This window comes from Terrapene carolina, unplaced genomic scaffold (genome assembly GCF_002925995.2).
Source record: "Terrapene carolina triunguis isolate 2854851 unplaced genomic scaffold, T_m_triunguis-2.0 Scaffold58, whole genome shotgun sequence".
In the NCBI taxonomy this organism is placed as follows: domain Eukaryota; kingdom Metazoa; phylum Chordata; order Testudines; family Emydidae; genus Terrapene; species Terrapene triunguis.
The window spans coordinates 91,207,296-91,230,145 of record NW_020664409.1 but is presented as its reverse complement, the minus strand read 5'-3'; the positions used below and the strand labels follow the sequence as shown (position 1 = coordinate 91,230,145).

The window sequence follows — 22,850 nt, the reverse complement described above, 5'->3', positions numbered from 1 at the left end:
CCCCTGTGCCCCAGACCTGATCCCCTTCCTGCCCTCCAAACCCATCAATCCCAGCCCAGAACACCTTCCTGCACCCCAAACTCCTCATCCCCGGTCCCACCCCAGAGCCTGCAACCCCAGCTGGAGCCCCCCCCCCTGCATCCCAACCCCCACTCCAGCCCAGAGCCCCTTCCCACACCCTGTACCCCTCAGCTCCAACCCCCCAGCCCAGAGCCCCTCCTGAACCCTAAGCCCACCCATCCCTGGCCCCACCCCAGAGCCCACACCCCCAGCTGGAGCCCTCACCCTCTCTTGCATCCCAAGCCACTGCCTCAGCCTGGAGCCCCCTCCTGCACCCCCCCCCCCTGAGCAAGCCCAGTGAAAATGAGCAAGTGAGTGAGGGTGGGGAGAGTGAGTGACAGAGGGATGGGGGAATGGAGTGAACAGGGGGCAGGGGAAGGGTGGTCAGTTTTGTGCGAGTAGAAAGTTGGCAACCCTATTGGCAGGGCACCACCACAGCAGCACCCCGGCCATAACGGGTGCATGGGAGGTGGCTGACCCCACTACAACTTCTGCAGCAATGGTGAGGCGAGTCTCCAAGGGCCAGATTTTTGAACATCTTTAGGTGCATAAAGGTGCAGAGGGGTGCCTAGTGGCATTTTCAAGACAGCCTAACTCAGTGGTTCTCAAACTTTTATACTGGTGACCCCTTTCACATAGCAAGCCTCTGAGTGTGACCCCCCTAATAAATTAAAACTTTTTTATATAGTTAACACCATTATAAATGCTGGAGGCAAAGCGGGGTCAGGGGTGGAGGCTGACAGCTTGTGACCCCCCCCCCCCCATGTAATAACCTCGTGACCCCTGAGGGGTCCCGACCTCCAGTTTGAGAACCCCCGGCCTAACTCCTATTGCCTATCTGCCTCTTTAAGCACTTAAGTACCTTTAAAAACTTGGCCCCAACAGCTTAAGCTAAGTTTCCTAAGCTAAGTCCTAAGAACATGTATACATACCAGTTTAGAATAAGAACCAAAACCCATGGGCCAGATCTTCATCTGATGCAAATCAGCAATGCTTCACTTACTCTGGAACTACACCAATTTAAACCAGCTGAGGATCTGGCCAGCATAAGTAACCTAAAAAAACAACTACTAGCTATGAAAATGTCTTCTGAACTAGCATCTTAAAACTGAAGAGGATTCCTAAACATTCTGCTTTAGTAGTAACTACACCTCTACCTTGATATAACGCTGTCCTCGGGAGCCAAAAAATCGTACCGCGTTATAGGTGAAACCGCGTTATATTGAACTTGCTTTGATCCACCAGAGTGCGCAGCCCCCCCCCCCCCGGAGCACTGCTTTACCGCATTATATCCAAATTCGTGTTATATCAGGTCGTGTTATATCGAGGTAGCAGTGTATTTTCTTAGTTTAACTACCATTGACATACAAATTTAAAATACAAACTGATCTTAGTAATAACCATTAGTCTGAATATTTGACTTCGATTGAGATGAAATCAAGGAACTTTGGTTCTCATCTTAACGGCTCCCAGATCAAGCAATGTTTTCAAAATTATGAATGAAAAATGCTAAACCAGCATTTTAAATGATTTGCTGAAAATTTGAAGAAAACTTCTGGCATACTGCTATTACGTCTTTCTGATTATACCACTATCATACAATCGTCTGTATTTCCTGAATCACAAGTTATGTTAACAGTGAGAATTGGGAAGCTTTAAAATTTTCTTCTTTATTGCTGTGTGATATGCATAGGAATTTGGTCAACTGATCCAAAATTTAAAAAAAAAAAAACCCTATAAAAAAAGGATTGTGTTAGACCCAAAGTCTTTCTGCATAATTCCAAGAGACTAAAAAAACCTGGATCTTAATGGAGGTTTATTCTATCCATCTAACTTAATCATTTTTATAGTGCCAATCAGATTTGACACACTGGACCAGAAATCTATTAAAATCTGATTTTAATTATTATTCCTCTTCTGGTTTTGCCTTTTAAAACCTCTTTGCTGACTTGCTGTCACCTTCCCCAGAGTCCTCAGATAGTACAGCTATGACCAAATTAGAAGACCCTAAACAGAATGGAATAGAAAGCTGCCCCTGGACTGTAGCAGTCTCAGTAACTATTACAAGGAATGATAGATAACTCATTATCCCAGGCCTGCAATACTATTTACAGATAGCCCAATTCCTAGCTGAAACAGCAGAGCTGAGCAGCTGGGACAGGCTGAAAACAGGAGTTTTTAAGAATCTAATTGAAGCACACACAAAAACCCTTCATTTCCCAAATGTGTGTGGTTTAGCAGGTCTGCCAGAGGTATGTGTGTGCACTGATAATATGGGTTTAGAGAGGGTGAGGCACACAAGTTCACCGAGGTTGCAGTTCTGATTCTGCCGTCACTTACATCACGTTTACATCATTGACATCAGTGGAGTTACTTCTGCTTTACACCAGTGGGAGACCAGAATCAGACCCTACAGGATTGCACCTGTGCAACCGAGAGCAAAATTTGAGCCATTGATTTAAATGGAGTTAATCCAGATTTGCACCGCTGTGAAGTAAAAAAAAACAAAAAAACTGCCCATTTAACAGCAATTTCCTTAAACACAGGAGTAAAGGAGTTTCCCCTTTTTAGGGTGACCAGACAGCAAGTGTGAAAAGTCAGGACGGGGGTGGGGGGTAATAGGAGCCTATATAAGAAAAAGACCCCAAAATCGGGACTGTCCCTATAAAATCGGGATATCTGGTCACCCTACCCCTTTTAGAGTCTGTAGTAATGTTTGTGCGGGAGGAAGGAGCCATCTCCTACCGTAACTGCTCCCCAGTGAGCAAGACCTCAGCCATGTGCTCCAGCTCAGCAGCCTTCTCCTGCATGCTGCCCATGTCCTCCTCCATCGCTGCCAGCCTGCCGGGGACATACAACACAACAGGGCTAAGGGAGGCTGCAGCTCTCCGCACTGGATGACTGGGCTGGTTTAATATGCTTGTTAAATGACAACTAGGTTAGGTTAAATAACAACATAAATACATTCCAACCCCTCCCCCACCCCTATTAAAATCCCCTTCCTGTCCTGCAAATCTTAAAGGGAACATTTCAGCCCAGTTCCAGTCTCCTGCGGGATATGCCCCGTTTTAATTAAGTCCCATCGATCGGTTAGTTTGATTGCGTTTCCCAGCGCTGCAAAGCTGCATGGGTGATTTTTAGTTTGCAGCACATCGCTGCATGGCTACTTGCCTGGCTTCTCCAAACAGAGAGCTGAGCTTTTAAACGCCTGCATGCAATTTATTTTTGACAGCTCAAAGGAAACACGCTTTCAGCTCAGCTTCCCGACCCTTTGCAAAAAGCCTTTCTGAGGAGACTGACTTCCCCGTCTGCTTATGTCAAGGGACACTGCGTCACTGCCAGTTGCTTACAGAAGATCCACGCCTCACTTTCGCTTACCTTTGTGCGGGTCACCTTTCCCTTGTGGAGATAAAGAAAGATCCCACCAATTTCCTTGTTACTGTGTCACAGCCAGAGAGAGAGACACATGGTTGCAGCAGCAGGTCCAGCCAAGGCAGCAGCGTCCCCCTCTGTCTATCACATTGCTCGCTACTACTTCTCCAGCATGGAAAAGACTGAGTGTCACAGCCAAAGCCGTAGCAGCCAAGGTTGGGGGGCGGAGGGGAGAGGCCCTATGTTTATCACAAGCGACCTTTGAGACGGCAGCGTGCAGCCCAAGCTGCCGAGCAAGAGCAGAGGTGCTCTGAGGACTCACGATACAGCTAACACAGCCTCCCCTGCTCCCCACCCTCTTGCAAGGAAAACTCCAGCTGTTCCTGTCCTCACTCCACACAGAGTTTTTCCTTCCTGCATTTCTTTCTCTACAACAATTAAAAATAAGTGTGTGGGGGGGGGGAGAGCAGAAAAAAATAGACTGACCCTTTAGAACCAAATTCCCCCGCCCTACTCTAATTTTGCCTTGACCCCTTGTAGTGAGTGCAGAGCTCCCAGTGTGATCCTCCTCCTAAATCACCCTAGACTTTTCCTTCTGAGGCTCCCGCAGCTAGTGTTTCTTTCCCTTGCTCAGTATAGGGGTCTTTAGTGTCAGAAGGAAATGGAGAAAGAAGAAACCCAGCCAAGAGGGCAGAATTGTGCTAGTCTGTGCTGCAGTACCTGGTGCCTGGCAGAAAGTACAGCGCTGCTCAGGTTGCACAGAATGTATCTTGGCAGCTGTTCTTGGGTATTTGCAAAGAGGAATCGGAGTCCAAATTCTGAGCACTCCGGCCTAAAATCTCTAGCACTTTGTATTCCTGGTCACCTGTTAGGCAAACTCTAAGTGGGGTATTCATCAGAAACAGCTCCCCACTCCCAGTTATTTGCATCCCCAGTCAAAAGAGGGTGCTAAATTCCAACAGGTACAGAGAAACCCACAGAAACTTCCCACATGGGAAACAGATTTCAAGTGCACCTATAGTGCATCTTGCAGAATCTGCTTTCACCCCATTCACCTAGGGTTGCCACCTTTCTAATTGCACAAAAAGGAACACCCTTGCCCTGCCCCTCCGAGGCCCCACCCCCCACTTACTCCAGCCCCCCACCCTCCATCACTCGCTGTCCCCCACCCTCACTCACTTTCACTGGACTGGGGGCTGGGGTGCAGGAGGAGGTGAGGGCTCCAGCTGGGGGTGTGGGCTCTGGGGTAGGGCTGAGGGATTTGGGGTGCAGGAGGGGGCTCCTGGCATGGGCCAAGGGGTTTGGCGTGCAGAAGGGGGTGCAGGCTCTGGGAGGGCGCTCAGGGCTGGGGGAAGGGGTTGGGGTCTGTGAGGGAGTTTGGGTGCAGGAGGGGGTTCCGACCTGGGGCAGGGGGTTGGGGTGCAGGTGGGGGTGTGGTATCTGGAAGGGAGTTAGGGTACGGGGGGGTTCTGACCTGGGGCAGGGGGTTTGGGGTGCGAGCTCCAGCTGGGCAGCCCTTACCTCAGGCAGCTTCCAGTCAGTGATGCAGCAGGGCTAAGGCAGGCTTCCAGAAGCAGTCGGCATGTCCGGCCCCTAAGCGGAGGCACAGCCAGGCGGCTCTACGCTATGTGTGCTGCCCACACCTGCAGGTGTCGCCCACACAGCTCCCATTGGCTGTGGTTCCCAGCCAATGGGAGCTGCGGAGCTGGCGCTGGGGGCGGGGGCAGCACGCTGAATCATAGAATATCAGGGTTGGAAGGGACCTCAGGAGGTCATCTAGTCCAACCCCCTGCTCAAAGCAGGACCAATCCCCAACTAAATCATCCCAGCCAGAACTTTGTCAAGCTTGACCTTAAAAACCTCTAAGGAAGGAGATTCTACCACCTCCCTAGGTAACCCATTCCAGTGCTTCACCATCCTCCTTGTGAAAAAGTTTTTCCTAATATCCAACCTAAACTTCCCCCACTGCAACTTGAGACCATTACTCCTTGTTCTGTCATCTGGTACCACTGAGAACAGTCTAGATCCATCCTCTTTGGAACCCCCTTTCAGGTAGTTGAAAGCAGCTATCAAATCCCCCCCCACCTCTCATTCTTCTCTTCTGTAGACTAAACAATCCCAGTTCCCTCAGCCTCTCCTCATAAGTCATGTGCTACAGCCCCCGAATAATTTTTGTTGCTCTCCGCTGGACTCTTTCCAATTTCTCCACATCCTTCCTGTAGCGTGGGGCCCAAAACTGGACACAGTACTCCAGATGAGGTCTCACCAGTGTCGAATAGAGAGGAATGATCACATCCCTGAATCTGCTGGCAAGGCCCCTACTTATACAGCCCAAAATGCCATTAGCCTTCTTGGCAACAAGGGCACACTGTCGACTCATATCCAGCTTCTCGTCCACTGTAACCTCTAGGTCCTTTTCTGCAGAACTGCTGCCTAGCCATTCGGTCCCTAGTCTGTAGCAGTGCATGGGATTCTTCCGTCCTAAGTGCAGGACGCGGCACTTGTCCTTGTTGAACCTCATCAGATTTATTTTGGCCCAATCCTCTAATTTGTCTAGGTCCCTCTGTATGCTATCCCTACCCTCCAGTGTACCTACCACTCCTCCCAGTTTAGCGTCTGCTGTCAGTGGCTACCGGTGTGGTGCTCTGCTCTTGTTCGATGATGATAACAGTTGGCTGCGTGCGTGTTCCCTCTGTGTGCTGCCCCAGTTCTGCACAGATAGCTGACACAGCAAACCCCAAGAGAACCCCCAAAGACCCCAGACTCTAGTAAGGTACGAAGGAACCCGAGCCAGGTTTATTGTCAAACGAAGCACAGTAATAGTTTCCCGTGGACTCTACAAAAACATACTATGAATTTGTACTCCTTTGCAATGGACCGGCTCAGTAAGTGGCGGGACTTTCCACTGCCCCCTATGCCTGACAAAGATGTGGACTCTGGGCCCTACTTTTATACAGTTACAGGCCAGATTACTCATTCCTATTGACGTATTGAAGTACAGCCCCTTTACTCATTGGGGGCTGTCTCTCTCTTTGACCATGTTGGTTCAAACAAACCTATCCATCATGTTGTCCTTTTGACCCTGTCTTTAAGATGCACCTGCCTGTTCCTTGTTAGCTCTGTGGAGTGTTCTGATGCCATCTTGGCACAAGTTCCTCTTATTAGCACTTATGTATGGATGCGCCTGCTTCTAACAACTCTCTTCTCGGCAACTTCTGTGAGTGGGGCCTGCCTCTGGCTCACAGCCCAACTTTTGCTTAGCAATGCCTGGAAGTACTTTGGTTCAGGCCTCAGACTGGGCCTTTGATACAAGAGTTTATGTTTCAGGGCCTCATCTTACTACAGCGTCATCTGCAAACTTGCTGAGGGTGCAGTCCACGCCATCCTCCAGATCATTAATGAAGATCTTGAACAAAACTGGCCCCAGGACCGACCTTTGGGGCACTCCGCTTGATATTGGGAGCTTCCCTGGTTGCCCCTGTGCCTAGGGGCCGGACATGCTGGCCACTTCCGGGTAGCTGCGCAGAGCCAGAACAAGCAGGGAGCCTGCCTTAGCCCCCCTGCATCACCAACTGGACTTTTAACAGCTGCCGTCGAAAACCGGAGAGCTGGCAACCCTACACTCACCCAGTAGTGTCCATGCCCCAGAGCAGAGGGAGACATGACTTTGGGAATTTCACCACTGAAGCCTGACAATGCTTCATATTTAAATACTCTATACAAATTTCACCTGAATGCTCTTTAGTTACATGATGATATTCCTTTTTATTCCAGCCCACTTTGGGGGGATGAACTGGGCAGTGTATATTTTGGTTTCTTACATTTTCATAAATTCATAGAGTTCCAGGCCATAATGAACCATTTTGATCATCTAGTTTGACCTCCTGCATAAAGAATTTCACTCAGTAATTCCTGCATCAAAGCCATATAGTGTGGTTGAGCTAGAGCATATTTCAAAAGAATATTACTTATTCTAAATTACAGAGCATTTCTGTGTAAGATGTGTATTTGGCTGAATTTTTTTTTTAACTTAGAAATCTAGGAGAATGTCATTTTCTGTTCAGAATTATCTAAGGATTACGTAGTTGCATTTTTGTAAATTGAAAATTCTTACACTATATATAGAATATTACTGCATGGATGGGAAAGGTCTGAGGATATCATGTTAGAGTGCATCCTACTAAATATATATTCCAACATTATGCATTTGTGTAATTTCCTCAAAATTCTAAAAGGGTAAATGTTTAAGTAAAATGTGACTCTGGGATTAATGAACTAGCTTCATCCTGCAAACAAGAAGCTCAGAACACTAATCAAGAATCAAACTTTGATTAAGAACTTGAGTATCACCTATCAAAGGAGGGGGTTATTTTCACATAGGCAGTAGTGGATACTGCTTTGCACTCTTTCTTACTTTCACCATCAGCTCTAGGGGTTGGCGTCAGTGGGCATACGTACAATCAGTCTTGGGAGAAAGCTCAGAATGATGAGCACAAGTTCCAGGCACATAGATAGAACAGGTAGAGATCCACAGCTGGCACTGTGGCAGAAAGTGCAACAGATGGGAGTGGTGTGATAAGTAGAGCAACTTTTTTTAAATACTGTTCAAGGAATACCGTTTTGCAAACATTTGTTAGTCTGTGACTTTCTCACAAAGTGATGGTTACAAATATTCATGTATTTGTCATTTCTGCTATGTGATTAGTCATGTGAGTCACATAATATTGTTTCTCTTTCCCCTGAGTGGATGACTAGAGCTACATCAGGACAATGACAGAACAAACCATTAAGGCCTTGATTATTTAATGGAAAGGATGGGGGAGCTCTTTAGAGAGAAAAGGCATCAGATAAATAGGGTTGAGGAATTTTTAAACCATTTTAGTTTTTCCTCTCTTCTTTTTCCACAAGAGCAAGCATTATGTGGACTTCAGATTTTTAAATACTTGGTTCCTCCCTCATCGAGGGAGACAGAAAAATATAAACCAAATTTGTGGCTTTTCAGCTTTACTTTTATTTTAGCACTGATAAAAAAAAATCCCAAAAAACTACACACACAGGCTTATTTGCAAAGAATACAGTCACCTATCATTGTCTCATAGCTGGCTAATTTTTCAAGTTCCAGGGGTCTGGCTGGGTATTGTCAACTCTCCCCTCCTCATTTCATACTGAATATAATACTTTTTTTCCCCTTGCTCAGATTGCATTTATTGGTGTTCATTTGTTATAACCTTCAAAACATTGTTAAGACAATATAGTTTTCCCATTAAACAAGTCCAAACTAGTCAGACACATCAGTGCTTATGTGATTAAAAGAATGGAACAGATCAGGTTTTTAGGCCAAGCTGTTTTAGACATGTGACAAACCACAGGAAAAGTTAGGAAACTTTCAAACCGAGAAACTGGCTCATTTTAAACTTCCCTATCTCTAAAATATACTTTATAAGATCAAAGTTCTTGCAAAGTTCATCAATAGCAGATGACAATTTAAATCTTGTGCTGATTTGTTATCCTTTTGCAAAGTTAGAATTGGGGTCCTAGTTATTTAAATTCTTACACTTCACCCTCTCACAATGGTAGTATCTGAGCTCTGATTGAAATAGAGCTTTGACAGGAAAGATAGTTTGATCCCTAGCTGTGTAGCAAGGAGTGTCTAGCCATAAAATAGATATGTATGTATATTAGCAAGGCATGTACTTTTTATATTATCAATTAATTAGTATTAGGTGATACTTAATTTTCACAGAGGCTGCATGTGGTGATAAATTTCAGAAAAGTGGCAAAATACTACATGTTGATCCAAAATTGCAGGACAGAGATACAGAGTGTATATGTATGTTTTATACTGATGCTCTTGAACTTTTAGAGGCAGATTGTCAGCTGATTACATGCTATTTTCATATTAACATGACTGCATGCTTCACAGAAAGTTTATATTGTTGTGAATATCATTAATTAGATTAACTGACAGGAAAATGTGCTTAATCTATTAATAGGTTAGAAAAAATAATGGTTTAGTCGGGATAAACCTGATAGAGACTTCTTAAAACTGAATATGCTATAAATATGATTTCACTGCTATTGACTGCTTTGCAAAGTAGATGGAAGGCTTTTCCAATGAAGAAGAAAGCTACATCTTTAAGTGTGCAAAAACTAACCAATTTGGTTGATCCAGTACATATTCACTGATCAAGGTAAAGGATTTTTTTATGAAGCAGCATTATAGAAACCTATTCTAACCTTATAGTAAATTAATAATGTGGCTTAGCAATAATACATCATGTAAAAATCATGTTTTGCAGACATTTTCTGAAGTGACTGCTGGTATCTGACCTTTTATTACAAAACAAACTCTATCCTCCTTCCCATGTTGATGAGTGACACGCTAGTCCATGCCATACCGATTATCTTGACTACTATGACCTCCTCATCACTAGTTTTCCTGATACTCATATTTTTACCCCTCTGTCAATCCAAAATGTAGCAGCCACATATTCCTGGCCTGTTTATAAGATGGTTACTTTGCTTTTTGAAGCATTCCACTGGACTCCCCTTATCCATAGACCAAGTTTAAATTACTACTCAGCCTTGCCTTCAAACAACAGTGTCCAAACGTTTCCATTCTCCCTTTGCTCTGCCAATTATGCGACTTGTTTCTTCCACTCACGTCTTCATACCACACTGCATTAAATGATCTCCCAAATCCAGAAAGTCAAGGAAATCAACAGACACATCAGAAAGCAGTCTGCCAAATATGGGGGAGATGCCTTAGAACTAGGGCCCTACCAAATTCACAGCTCTGAAAAAAACACATCATGGACCATGAAATCTGGTCTCCCTCGTGAAATGTGGTCTTGTGTACTTTTACCCTATACTATACAGATTTCATGGGGAAGACCAATGTTTCTCAAACCGGAGGTCCCGACCCAAAAGGATGTTGCAGGGGTGGATTAGCCACTGGGTGGAAGGGGCATAGGCCGAGGGGCCCCGGCTGCCAGGGTGGGGGAAGCCCCTGCACCCCAACCCAGCTCTGCGGCAGCAGTGCTGGGCTGTGGACGCCCCCCCCCAGTGGCCTCTGTTCCTGGCAACAACTGCAGAATGCGGGAAGCCCTGCCCCTTCCCCAGTGGCCCCCCAACCCCATCTGCAGCCATGGAATGGGGAAACACCCCCTCTCCCCATGGCCCCAGATCCCCTCCCCAGCAGAAGCCAGCTAGACGGGGGCAGCCCCTCCCCAGTGACCCCCATCCCCACCAGAGCAAGCCCCTGTGCCCAACCTGCTCTCTGGAAGAAGTGCTGAGTGGGAGAAGCCTCAGTGCCCCAACCCTGGTCCCCCACAGAAGTGTGGGAGGTGACAGGGGAAGTCCCATCACCCAGACTCCCACTGCTGCCCTGGGACTGGAGAAGCTCTTACTCCCTGCTGCGGCCCTGGAGCCATGGCGTGGTGACAAAGCTTCTCTGGTCTTGAACCCACTGTTGGGGGAGGCAGAAAGGAGCAAAAGGGGTGGCGGGGCTGCAGTGGGGGGATGGAATGCGGGAGACCCTGGGAGAAACAGGGACAGGCCCTGGGGAAAGGGCAGAAAGGGGTGGGACTGTGGGTGGGGGCGCAAGCAGAAGGGAGGAATGGGGTCAGGGCACAGGCAGAAGGGATGGGGTGGGCCCCCCACTTGCTCCACCCCACAGCCCCAGGAAACCCTAATCCACCTCTGTGTGTGGTGGGAGGAGGGGGACAGAGAGGGTCACAATATTATTGTAGGGGGGTCATGGTATTGCTACCGTTACTTCTGCACTCCCTTCAGAACTGGATGGCTGGAGACCAGTGGCTGTTGGCTAGGAACCCAGCTCTGAAGCAGCGCCCTGCCAGCAGCAGCATGGAAGTAAGGAAGCTGATAAGGGTGGCATAGTAGGGTATCACCTTCCTTATTTCCATGCTGCTGCTGGCAAGGCGCTGCTTCAGAGCTAGGCTCCCGGTCAGCAGCTGCTACTCTCTTGCTGCCCAGCTCTGAAGGCAGTGCCACCTGCAGCAGCAGCCCAGAAGTAAGGCTGCGTAGCAAGGCGCACACTCACTGCCACAGCGCCTCCTGCTGGTTACCTCAGGAATTAGCTCTTCCAGCTCCAGAGCACTTTCTGCTGGCCGGTGTCTGTCTCTCCTGCTGTCACTACTGGTCTTACCACTGGCATCAGTGTAGGCCCCATGTCCCCCCTGGCCCGTGGTGCCCCTTCTCTGGGGTACTGCCCCACAGCAGTACCTCCACACTCAGGGGTCCTTCCCTCCCCAGGGGAACCTCCAATCCCACCTTGCCTCAATGACCTACTGCCAGTCTTCATTTAGCCCCATCCCTCAGGGGCAAACTGCAGTCTGAAGTGGCCGCTCATCAGCAACAAGAGGGTTGGACCAGCTGCCTCTTCCTTCCTTGGCTGCTTCCCCACAGACCCAGTACCTCCTCGGGCCTTGGAAGCAAAGCCTCAACCTGGGAGTACGCCAGGCTGGAGCTCCTTAGCTCTTCCTGCTCTTCCCAGCACTGCTTTGTCCAAGGTACCCCCTTCTGCTTGCAGGCAGCCAATCTTTCCCTCTCCAAGGCTGAAGAGTGACTGGCAGTCTTCTGGCCCTGAAGCCCTTTTATAGGGCCCAGCCTTGCCCTGATTGGCTGCTTCCCAGCCTTCTCTGATTGCCTCTCAGCCCCAGCCCTCTCCAAGGGCTGGCTTTTAACCCTTTCTGAGACAGAGTGGGGTGGCCGCCCTGCTACAGAATGGCTGTGATGGGTTGGGTCACAGAAACCGCCTTGGGACTGCCACCTGATGTGCTGAGACTACCTCTGAGCCTGTCTTCCCTGCCAGCTTGGGACTTCAGTACCTTGCCTGGTTGTGCCAGACAGGCAAGCCTGCTACAAACACAGACCCAGGTCTGAACCACATCCCCCAAAAGCTGCAGGCTTAACTGAAAACAGCTTAAGAAGTGCTCCTATCTCCAACACCCAGATACCCAGTTCCCAATGGGATCCAAACCCCAAATAAATCCGTTTTACTCTGTATAAAGCTTATACAGGGTAAACTCAAATTGTTTGCCCTCTATAACGCAGATAGAGAGATATGCACAGCTGTTTGCTCCCCCAGGAATTAATTACTTGCTCTGGGTTAATTAATAAGTAAAAAGTGATTTTATTAAATATAAAAAGTAGTATTTAAGTGGTTCCAAGTAATAACAGACAGAACAAAGTAAGTTACCAAGCAAAATAAAATAAAACATGCAAGTCTAAGCCTAATATAGTAAGAAACTAAATGCAGGTAAATCTCACCCTCAGAGATGTTCCAATAAGCTTCTTTTACAGACTAGCCTCCTTCTAGTCTGGGTCCAGCAATCACTCACACCCCTGTGGTTACTGTCCTTTGTTCCAGTTTCTTTTAGGTATCCTTTGGGGGTGGAGAGGCTATCTCTTGAGTTAGCTGAAGACAAAATGGAGGGGTCTCCATTATATAAGGTTTCTCTCTTGTGGGTGGACACCTCTCCCTCCTCCTGTGTAGAATCCCAGCTACAAAATGGAGTTTTGGAGTCACCTGGGCAAGTCACATGTCCATGCATGACTTAGTTCTCTATAGGAACGTTCCCAGGAAAGCTCAGATGTGGATAGGCGTCTATCAAAGTCTATTGTCAAACTAAGTGTTTCTTGATTGGGCAGTTACTGAGAATAGTCTTTTCTCAAGAAGCTGACTAAATGCTTCACTGAGGCTACTTAAAATCAAATAAGTACACAGCCAATATTCATAACTTCGAATACAAAAATGATACATGCATACAAATGGGATGAATACATGCAGAAGAACATAACCTTTCCAAAGATATGTTACATGGCATATCTAGCATAAAACATATTCCAGTTATGTCATATTTACACTCATAAGCATATTTCTATAAAGCATTATGGGGTGCAACATCACAGTGGCAATAGTAAGACCCCCCTACAATAACCTTGCGACCACCTCCACACAACGCCCTTTTGGGTCAGGACCCTTACAGTTACAACACCATGAAATTTCAGATTTAAATATCTGAAATCATGAAATTTATGATTTTTAAAATCCTATGACTGTGAAATTGACCAAAACAGACTGTGAATTTGGTAGGGCCCAACTTAGAACATTTGAGGATTTTGTACAATTGCCCAGATGTGTTTTTCTCTATGTTCCTGATAGTGACTATATTCAATCTGTTATGACTTGTTCAATCTGGATATACAATTTTGGTTTTTGAGGAGCAGGGAGCTTGGTGGGATGCCAGCCAAACAGCTGCTGCCATGATATGTGAAATCACAGTCCAGGTCTTTTATTAAAAAAAACTATAAGCTACAGCCATAAGCAAACAGCATTCCACAAAGCTAGAGTTTCAGCTTTGTCTCCCTAATTTACCAAACAGGGACCATTCCTTGTCTTTAACTCTATACAGCACAGAGACATCTAGAGGCTGAATAGTATGCTAGACATAAAAATATCACTAGTTGCTAGCGGCATCTGGTGGTACAGCATAGTCTTGCAGGATGTAAATTTTGTCACCACTTTGGGCCCAGGTTGTGGGAAGAGGTTAGTAACTCTTTGGTTACTCCTAGTTCCAAGCGTAATTCTGAGCTCACTTGCACATACTCGTGTGTAGCCATGGTAGCACGTCTGTGTGAAGTACATACCCACAGGGTTCAGGGGGGTTTATACCTGACATGGCTAGTCCATGTCACTGCTGATTGTTCAGTGCTGCCTGTGCTACCCTGACTACACTACTATTTTTAGCACACTAGCTCATTGAGCTAGTGCAAGTATTTCGATGGAAAGTGGGAGTCACACCTCCAGCTCCATGTGTAGACATACCCTCAGAATGAATGGGGTCAGTCAATGCTATTAAGACAATATCCACCAGTGTCTATTCTTTTTGGCCTATGGTGCAAGTTTGTGTCCAGGTCTGGGTGGGCAAAACAATTATAAATGTCCAGCTGTTTATTTGGTCAAAAGGTAGTTTAGGGTCAGAATAACTGGTCATAGCCAATCCTTTACCACAAAAATTACAATTTCATCCCTTCCTGTTGTTGCTATTATCTGTTTAAGGTTGGTAACTGAAGTTGTAGCCTTATAAAACATCCTTATTTTATGAGGTATCTTTTTTTCAAGTGGCCCCTGGGATACATCACTGTGCATAATTTAAAGTGCTAAATATAAAAAATGCTCTTAGCAGCAGCATGCATACAATTTGTTATCACAAGTGTTTATTCAAGTATGTACAACCTACTTAAAGAGAGGGGTTACTTGTGTTTGCACCCCCATGGTCCAAAGCCATCTTTTTGGATGATGGGTAGGAGAAAAGGGGCATAATTAGGACCTGTCTTTTAGATTGGCACCTGTCTGCCAGGAGGCCAGCAGAAGAATAGATCTTCCCCAGAGGGAAATTCAAACAGCCAGGGAGGGCTAATAGGCTTTAAGCCACCTGCAAGTAGTTGAACATTGGGGTTATTTACATTAAACACAAGTGAGCACTTATATTAGGTGAGCTTTTGCCCCAATTCACTGAGTTGCTTTTAAAAAAAATATATTTGTCAAATAAATTGTTTTTACTACGTATGTGTTAAATCAGTCTGCCGCCATGTAGTTATTTTTGGAAGCTAGCTAGGAAGGGAAATGTAAATTAGAGATTTGTTATTTGATGTTCAAAGTGGGGCAGAGGGGAAGGATGGTGGTAAGTGAGGCTACAGGTTCTTTAATGAGAGGAATCTTTAAGAAACATGGAAGTATTATGTTGGGAGTTCAGTGAAACCTCATTGAAGCTAATGGGCTTAACAGCCACTCTTCATTCAGGATAAATGTAAGGGTATGTCTACACCCAGCCGCTAGTTCGGCGGCTGGGAATTGAAGTTCTGGGTTCGACTTATCGTGTCTTGTCTGGACGCGATAAGTCGAACCAGGAAGTGATCGCCGTCGACTGCGGTACTCCAGCTATACAAGAGGAGTACCGCGGCGTCGACGGGGGAGCCTGCCTGCCGCGTGTGGACCGAGGTAAGTTCGAACTAAGGTACTTCAACTTCAGCTACGTTATTCACGTAGCTGAAGTTGCGTACCTTAGTTCGAATTGGGGGGTAAGTGTAGACCAGGCCTAAGAATCAAATAAGCTCCTTTTGGAATAAGATAGCTGAAATTCAGGAGCGACCACACAAAACACAGGGCACATGCAAAGCTAGTTAAGAATTGAGCTATGTGGACAGAGGGGTTTCACTGGAGGGCTGAATGCAAACGCAGAGGGCTGCGTATTGTTTTTGGTAGAACTGTGTGCACGCGCACAGGCAGCAAGAAGAGAACACAACAGAAGCAGACAGAGAAGGCAGGCAGAAGCCAAAGACAGCCAAAATCACACTTGTAGCATGATGCTAGGACAGACCGCTTTTGGGATAGAGTGTGGGCTGGCTGGCAAAAGAGGCTTGGAATATTGAGCAAAGAAACTGCCTCCTGTTGACTGATTCCTAGTGCATTCAGAGACACATGACTTTTTACATTCTTTGTAAATAAATAAGATTGCATCAAAGAAATACCTGACTCCATCATCAATAGGGCCCTACCAAATTCAGTCCATTTTGGTCAATTTCACAGTCATAAGATTTTAAAATTTTAAAATTTCATTATTTCATCTATTTAAATTTGAAATGTCACAGTGTTGTAATTTTAGAGGTCCTGACCCAAAAAGGAGTGGGAGGGGGTTCTCAAAGTTATTGTAAGTGGGGGGTTGTGGTATTGCTATTCTTATTTCTGCAGTGCTGCTGACGGTGGCACTGCCTTCAGAGCTGGGCAGCTGAATTGCTGCAGGCCAGGAGCCCAGCTCTGAAGGCAGAGCCACGCCAGCAGTAGCTCAGAAGTAAGGATTGCATGGTATGGTATAGTATTGCCACCCTTACTTCTGCACTGCTGCTGGCGGGGCGCCACTTTCAGAGCTATGCACCCTGCCAATAGCCACCATCTCCGGCCACCAGCCACCACACTCCGGCCACCCAGCTCTGAAGGCAGCGCATAAGTAAGGGAGGCAATACCATAGCCCCCCTAAAATAACCTTGCAACCTCCCTGCAACACCCTTTTGGGTCAGAGCCCTCAATTTGAAAAACATTGGTCTCCCCCATGAAATCTGTATAGTATAGGGTTAAAGCACCCAAAAGACTAGATTTCAAGGTGGGAGACCAGATTTCACTGTCCACGACACGTTTTTCATGGCCTATAACCATGAGTTTGGTAGGGCCCTAATCATCATTTTTTCCTAAACTCCTCCGAAAGGAAACAAGCTGCAAGATACTGAACTGGCTAACTGCTTGGGTCACAAGGGGTAACAGAGGCTATAGAAGACTGGAGTTTCTTACCTGAATAAAGTTTCCTATTTCATTGTATCTTTTCTGTTCTGAGAACAACTTGCAGCTAGGAGTGTTTGGCCAGCACTTCCTGGTCTCATAGCCCAGTTAGAAGTTTACTGGGGAGCTACAGACTGACAGAAATTTAATAGAACAAGCCTACAAAACAAGATTGGTACTGCATTGTGTTATGCTTTTTCCTTTAAAAGAGATCTGATCAATCCTTCTCTCTGTTATTTTTTTAGTATCACCCTTAATTTGTGTGATGATCTATTACAGTGGTTTTCAACCTCTGGTCTGTAGGCTATGTCAAAGGGGTCTGCATCTCCATTTGAAATTTTGTAGGGGTCTTCAAATGAAAAAAGGCTGAAAATCACTGATATATTACAACACAGTGTTGGTGTCATTAGGCATAACCCTAGGTAACTCGGGAGGGTGGAAGACCACGAGTGTCGATGAAGCCTTCCTGCACTAGGCCTAAATGAACCAAACTCCTTCCATGTTTAAACTCTAATCGACCTCAAAAGCCAGATGCAGAAATTGGAATGTGTAACTGCCAGTTATCAGGTGCAATAGGCTGCATACCAGTGCCAAGCGGTAATAATGAGGCCTGCATACTTCTGGCTGAAAGGCAAAATAACAGATCAAAGGAAAGGGACAAGATAATAATTCCAAGAGAAGTTTCTAACAAGCTGGACTTATAGCCGCCAAGTTGATTTAATTGCTTAAATGTAATTGCTTGCTACTTGCTTAATATAAACTATTATAGGAGGAAGGGAGGGGATGGGGGTGGGGTGAAGGGAAAAGCCTAGTTGCAAAAAGAATAAAAAGGGAAAACTGCTTGTCTCAGTGTGCTTGATCTGAGACGTGCCAGTCTCCTTGCAACGCTTTGAGATCTCAAATAAACTTTGATTGCTTCTCCACGCTGGTGTGTTCATTGGCGCGAAGCACACCGGGCAACAAACCCCGCTGTTGATTTCCTCAGGCACTCTGTGCCGGCAACAGTCTTGGCGTCCCTGGGTGGGCTCGAGGCTGAAATTTAGCCTTGCCCGGACCCCTCTCGGAGGTCGACGGATTGCGGCGATGACTGACGCCCAGTGCGCACCGGTGACTTCATCGGGGGCCTCGGCGGAGACGCGGTTTGGTCGACCCCGGAGGGCACAACGGTGCAACGCGCTCATACAGTGGAGAAGCGGCTGCGGGCGACGGTGGGGAACCGGTCCCGTGGATAGGGCGACGGTGCGAAACCGGACCCTTGGATAAGGTAGGAACAGTCCAGTGGGGACTTTACCTGTTTTGACCTGGGGACGCCCAGTGTCTCCCTAGGGTATGGGGCAGGGACAGAGTACTTTAGGCAGGGCAAAGTGTACGCCCTTAGAATGCATTCTGGTGAACTGGAAAGTGTTTGAATCGGATCCATTGACTAAAAGTAAACTGAAAAGGTTCTGTACAGTAGACTGGCCTCAGTACTAGCTGGAGGACCAGGAAAGGTTGCCACCGGAAGGATCACTTAATTATAATACGATCCTTCAATTACTTCTGTTTTGTCAGCGAACAGGTAAATGGAATGAACATATGTATGTACAGTTGTTTATGTTGCTAAGAGATAGGTCAGATCTTTTGCAGAGGTGTAATTTAACCCCGGCAGGACCAGCAGTGGCTAATGTTAGTCCTTCGAACCCCTCCCCGGTTGTGATGGCAGAGCCGGTGTCCCCTTCGGCTCCAACACCCCCACCCTATAAAGACAAGGTGCCTCAGGTCCCAGAGATTGCCCCCTCGGTGGGATTCTATCCATTGATTACTGAGACTCGGATAGCCCGTCCTGGAACAGACAACCGCCCGGCCACTACTATGCAGGTCTATACGCATGTGCCTTTTAACCCAGTCGACCTAGCAGCCTTTAAGGCACAGGCAGGGGAATTCTCCACGAACCCAAGCAAGTTTATCTCAGTCTTTGAGGGGTGCCTGGCTAGCCATAAGCCTGACTGGGATGATTGTAATGTCCTTATGCGGACCCTGCTGTCTGAGGTGGAGCGTAATCAGGTTGTGTCAAAGGCACGGGAGGAGGCACAGAATGCGTGGATAATGACCCTTGCAATTGAGCCCTCGGCCATGCAAGCCCCAGAATGGAGCCAGTGGGAGGAGCAGGTATATCCTCTGGTATGGGCGTCCGGGGTCCGAGGAAAAGCAGCCCATCAAACCCCCGTTAATGTTCAGCTCTTGCCTGGAAAAGGTCCGGTGCGAATTAAGCAGTATCCGATCAAAAGGGAAGCCAGAGAGGGACTGCAGGAGACTATAGACCAGTTCCTAAAGTACGGGGTACTTCGAGAATGCCAGTCAGCTTGGAACGTTCCCATCTTGCCTGTACAAAAGCCCAATGGCACATATCGGCTGGTCCAGGACCTGAGGGCGGTTAATGAACGGGTTAAGACTCTGCACCCCCTTGTTCCCAACCCGTATACACTGTTGGCCTCTATAGGGGGGCAGTACACCCATTTTTCGGTCCTAGATTTAAAGGACGCTTTCTTCAAGATTCCGGTCGACACCCAATCTCAGGAGATTTTCTCCTTCGAGTGGGAGGACAAGAGAAGGGTTAAAAAGCAGCTTTGTTGGACAGTGTTGGCCCAGGGATTTAAAAATTCCCCCACCCTTTTCGGCCAGGCCCTGGCCAGAGACTTGGAGGAGTGGGACAATGAGGACAAGGTCCTCCTCCTGCAATATGTAGATGACTTGTTAATTGCCGCTGTGGGTTTAACCTCTTGCCTTAAAGCCACTGTGAGCCTCCTGAACTTTGTTGGACTCCGAGGATACCGGGTAGCACAGAGTAAGGCTCAGATTGCCCTCCCAGAAGTACAGTACTTAGGATTCCACATAAGGCAGGGGGAGCGTCAGCTTTCAAACGAAAGGAAGGAAGCTATCTGTCAAATTCCTATCCCAAGCAATCGTAAACGGCTCAGGGCGTTTCTGGGCATGGCAGGCTTCTGTAGAATATGGATCCCAGAGTTTGGACTGTGGGCTAAACTCTTCTACGAATGCGTTAAGGGAGCGGATCACGACCCCTTTCATTGGTCCTCAGAAGCCAACAAGGCATTTAAGGTTTTAAAAAGGAAACTGATGGAAGCCCCAGCCCTGGGTCTGCCGGACCTCACTAAGCCGTTCCAACTGTATGTGCGTGAAAGGAAAGGGGTGGCCCTGGGAGTGCTTACTCAGTTATTAGGCACCTGGAAACGTCCCGTGGCATATTTCTCTAAACAACTGGATCAAATTGCCAAGGGGTGGCCAGCATGTTTACGGGCGGTCGCAGGAACTGCCCTAGTGCTTGGGGAAGCCGAGAAACTGACACTGGGGGGAATTGTGCAAGTGTATACTCCCCACATGGTCCAAGCCCTGCTGGATACTAAGGGTGGTCTCTGGCTTACACAGGCTCGGGTAGCTCAGTATCAGGTTAAACTTTTAGAAAATCCTGAAGTTACCCTACAGACCTGCCCCTCCCTTAACCCAGCCACTATGCTGCCAGAAACAGAGAAGCAGGAACACGACTGTTTGGAGGTCATAGATGCCCAATACTCCAGCCGCCCGGACTTAAAAGATCAACCGCTCCCTAATGCAGACTGTGAGTGGTACACTGATGACAGTAGTACTGTTACAAACGGACAAAGGAGGGCGGGCTATGCTGTTGTAACTCTCCACGAAACCATGGAAGCAGAGGGTTTACTTGCTGGGACATCAGCCCAGCTGGCGGAATTGGTAGCCTTAACCCGTGCATTTGAACTGTCAAAAGGAAAAAGAACAGAACGAGTTAACTGAGGAAAAAAATATAGCTAGCAAGCTCAGTCCAAAGATAAGATGCTGGCCCCATCCAAGGACATTGTTCACAGCTAAGACTTGGCTGACAACCAAGAAAAGGGGGGGCCTGAATGTGCCCAAGCAACTATGAGATCTGCAAAGCACTGCCAGGCATTAATGAAATGTGTTAGGATTCTTTTCTCACAGATAAAAGAAGTGCTAACCAAAGACCCTAGCAGCCCTGCCATTCATTGAAACAAAGAGACTGAGTCTACGTAAAGTCCATCAACGAAAGACTGCTTTGGCTCCACACTGGAAAGGCCCTTTCTAAGTCCTGTTAACCACCGCTGTGAAGTGCCAAGGACTGCCTACCTGGACCCATGCTTCTCACTGTAAAAAGACCCCTCCCCCCCGGGAGAACTCTCTGACTAATGATAAGCCTATTTCTCCTTCTAGCTCTGCTGTGCCTTCTGGACAGCAGGGGGGGAAAAAAGGACAAGGTGAAGTGCTAGTAACCTCTCCCTTGTCCACTGACAGACCTACTGTGCCTTTGGATTTTTCTAAAAGAAGCAAAACCATTACAGGGTAATGTGCTAGTAACTTCTCTCTTGTATGATGCTGAACCACACTGTTTCAGGAAAAGAAAAGAAGGAACACTTGCTTCATTGAAACCACAAAGTCCAGGAATTCCTGACTACAAAAGACATTAAGAACTGACCCTGGTGAAGAAACAAAGAATTATACGCTGGCAGGGAGGCTCTTACCCAGTTTATGAGTAAATATTTTCTAACCTCTGGACTTACACCCCTGGCCTCCCAGGTACAGGCTGAATGTCTGATCTGCCAAAAGAATAACCCTCGACCGAGAGTGTCAGTGCCACCAGCCACTCTGGAACCTACCCCAGGCCCGGGACTGGTTTGGCAAATAGATTTTACTGAGTTCCCCCGAACCCAAGGGTTCAGATACCTCCTCGTCTTGGTGGGTCGATTCAGCGGATGGCCTGAAGCCTTCCCATGCCGAAACAACACTGCCAAAACAGTGGCTCTTAAATTTGTCAAGGAGATCATTCCCCGCTTCGGACTCCCCCAGTGGATGGAATCTGACAATGGAACACACTTCACATCTCAAGTCGTTCAGAAGATATCGGATGCCCTGCAAATCCCCTGGAAGCTCCACATTCCATGGCGACCGCAGGCCAGTGGGGTAGTGGAGCGTACAAATCAGACACTCAAGCGACATCTCTCAAAGGTCTGCCAGGAGGCTTCCCTACAGTGGCCTGATGCCTTACCCCTTGTTTTACTCCGCATCCGTGCTCTCCCAAAGGGCAGATTAGGGCTTAGTCCCTTCGAGATTATGTTTGGAAGGGCATGGCCTATGAACGGTACACCGGTTCTGTTAGGGGAGTGGGAGGTAGGCTGTGGCTTCTTATCTCAGTACAGTTGCTCTCTGTCTGCTGTTCTCTCCACAGGTATACCAGAGATTTGCAGCCTCTCCCGCTGGATGCCCCTGTCCACTCCCTGCAACCAGGTGACTCCATTCTCGTTCGTACCTGGAAGGATGAGCCTCTCCAAGAGAAGTGGAAGGGACCCCACACCGTCCTGCTGGTCTCGCACACAGCAGCAAAGGTTGAGGGACACAAAAACTGGATCCATCACTCTCGTCTAAAAGCAGTGCCCGCTCCTGAACGGTGGACCGTCCAGCCTACGGAAAAGACTGCCAGCGACGACCTGGGACTTAAACTGTTATTCAAAAGACAATGTCTGCTGGGAATGCCCTGTGACCTCTTTGGACAGTCGCAGCACACTCCCCGCGAAAACTCTGAGCATTGGTTGTGTTTACTTTCACAGGGCCGGCCTAACCTGGTGGCCTGGTCCCTTTTGTTTTTAGTCTGCCTGCTATTGGTAATTGTTATTTTGTGGGTATTTGGGGAATTATAATTGTTAGACCCCAGGGTCACCTGCCCAAAATGGAAACAGGTCCAGGGTCTGCCACTGTGTTACTCTTTGCCATAGGGGCACTCCTCTCATTGACTCCCGTTTCCCCCCAGGCACATGCGGGATGGAGAAAAATCCCTATCAACTTAGAAACAAATACGTATGAGGCCCTGAAGGTTTGCTTTGCCCAAGAGTTTAACCTCTCTAACTGCTGGGTATGCTCCCAAATCCCGCACCACGCGGCAGGGTTACCTTGGAGGGTGGTCCCAAAATTGGTCAGATAATGGGGATGGTTCAGTAGGGGAAAAAAATACCTCGGGTACCCCCTTGTCGCAAAACTG

At 47.4% G+C, this 22,850-nt stretch overlaps 1 protein-coding gene across 1 annotated transcript in view; it reads right to left on the bottom strand.

Moving 5' to 3' along the window:
- The window catches only part of DEPTOR (DEP domain containing MTOR interacting protein), a 105,270-nt gene extending 101,723 nt beyond the window's left edge, over positions 1–3,547 (bottom strand). The window contains exons 1-2 of the mRNA XM_026646198.2: positions 3,439–3,547; positions 2,806–2,901 (exon numbers count right to left, since the gene is read on the bottom strand). Coding sequence (XP_026501983.1) covers positions 2,806–2,891 — 86 coding nt within the window. The 5' untranslated portion in view covers positions 2,892–2,901; positions 3,439–3,547. The remainder of the gene's footprint in view (positions 1–2,805; positions 2,902–3,438) is intronic.
- Positions 3,548–22,850: the final 19,303 nt, after the last annotated feature.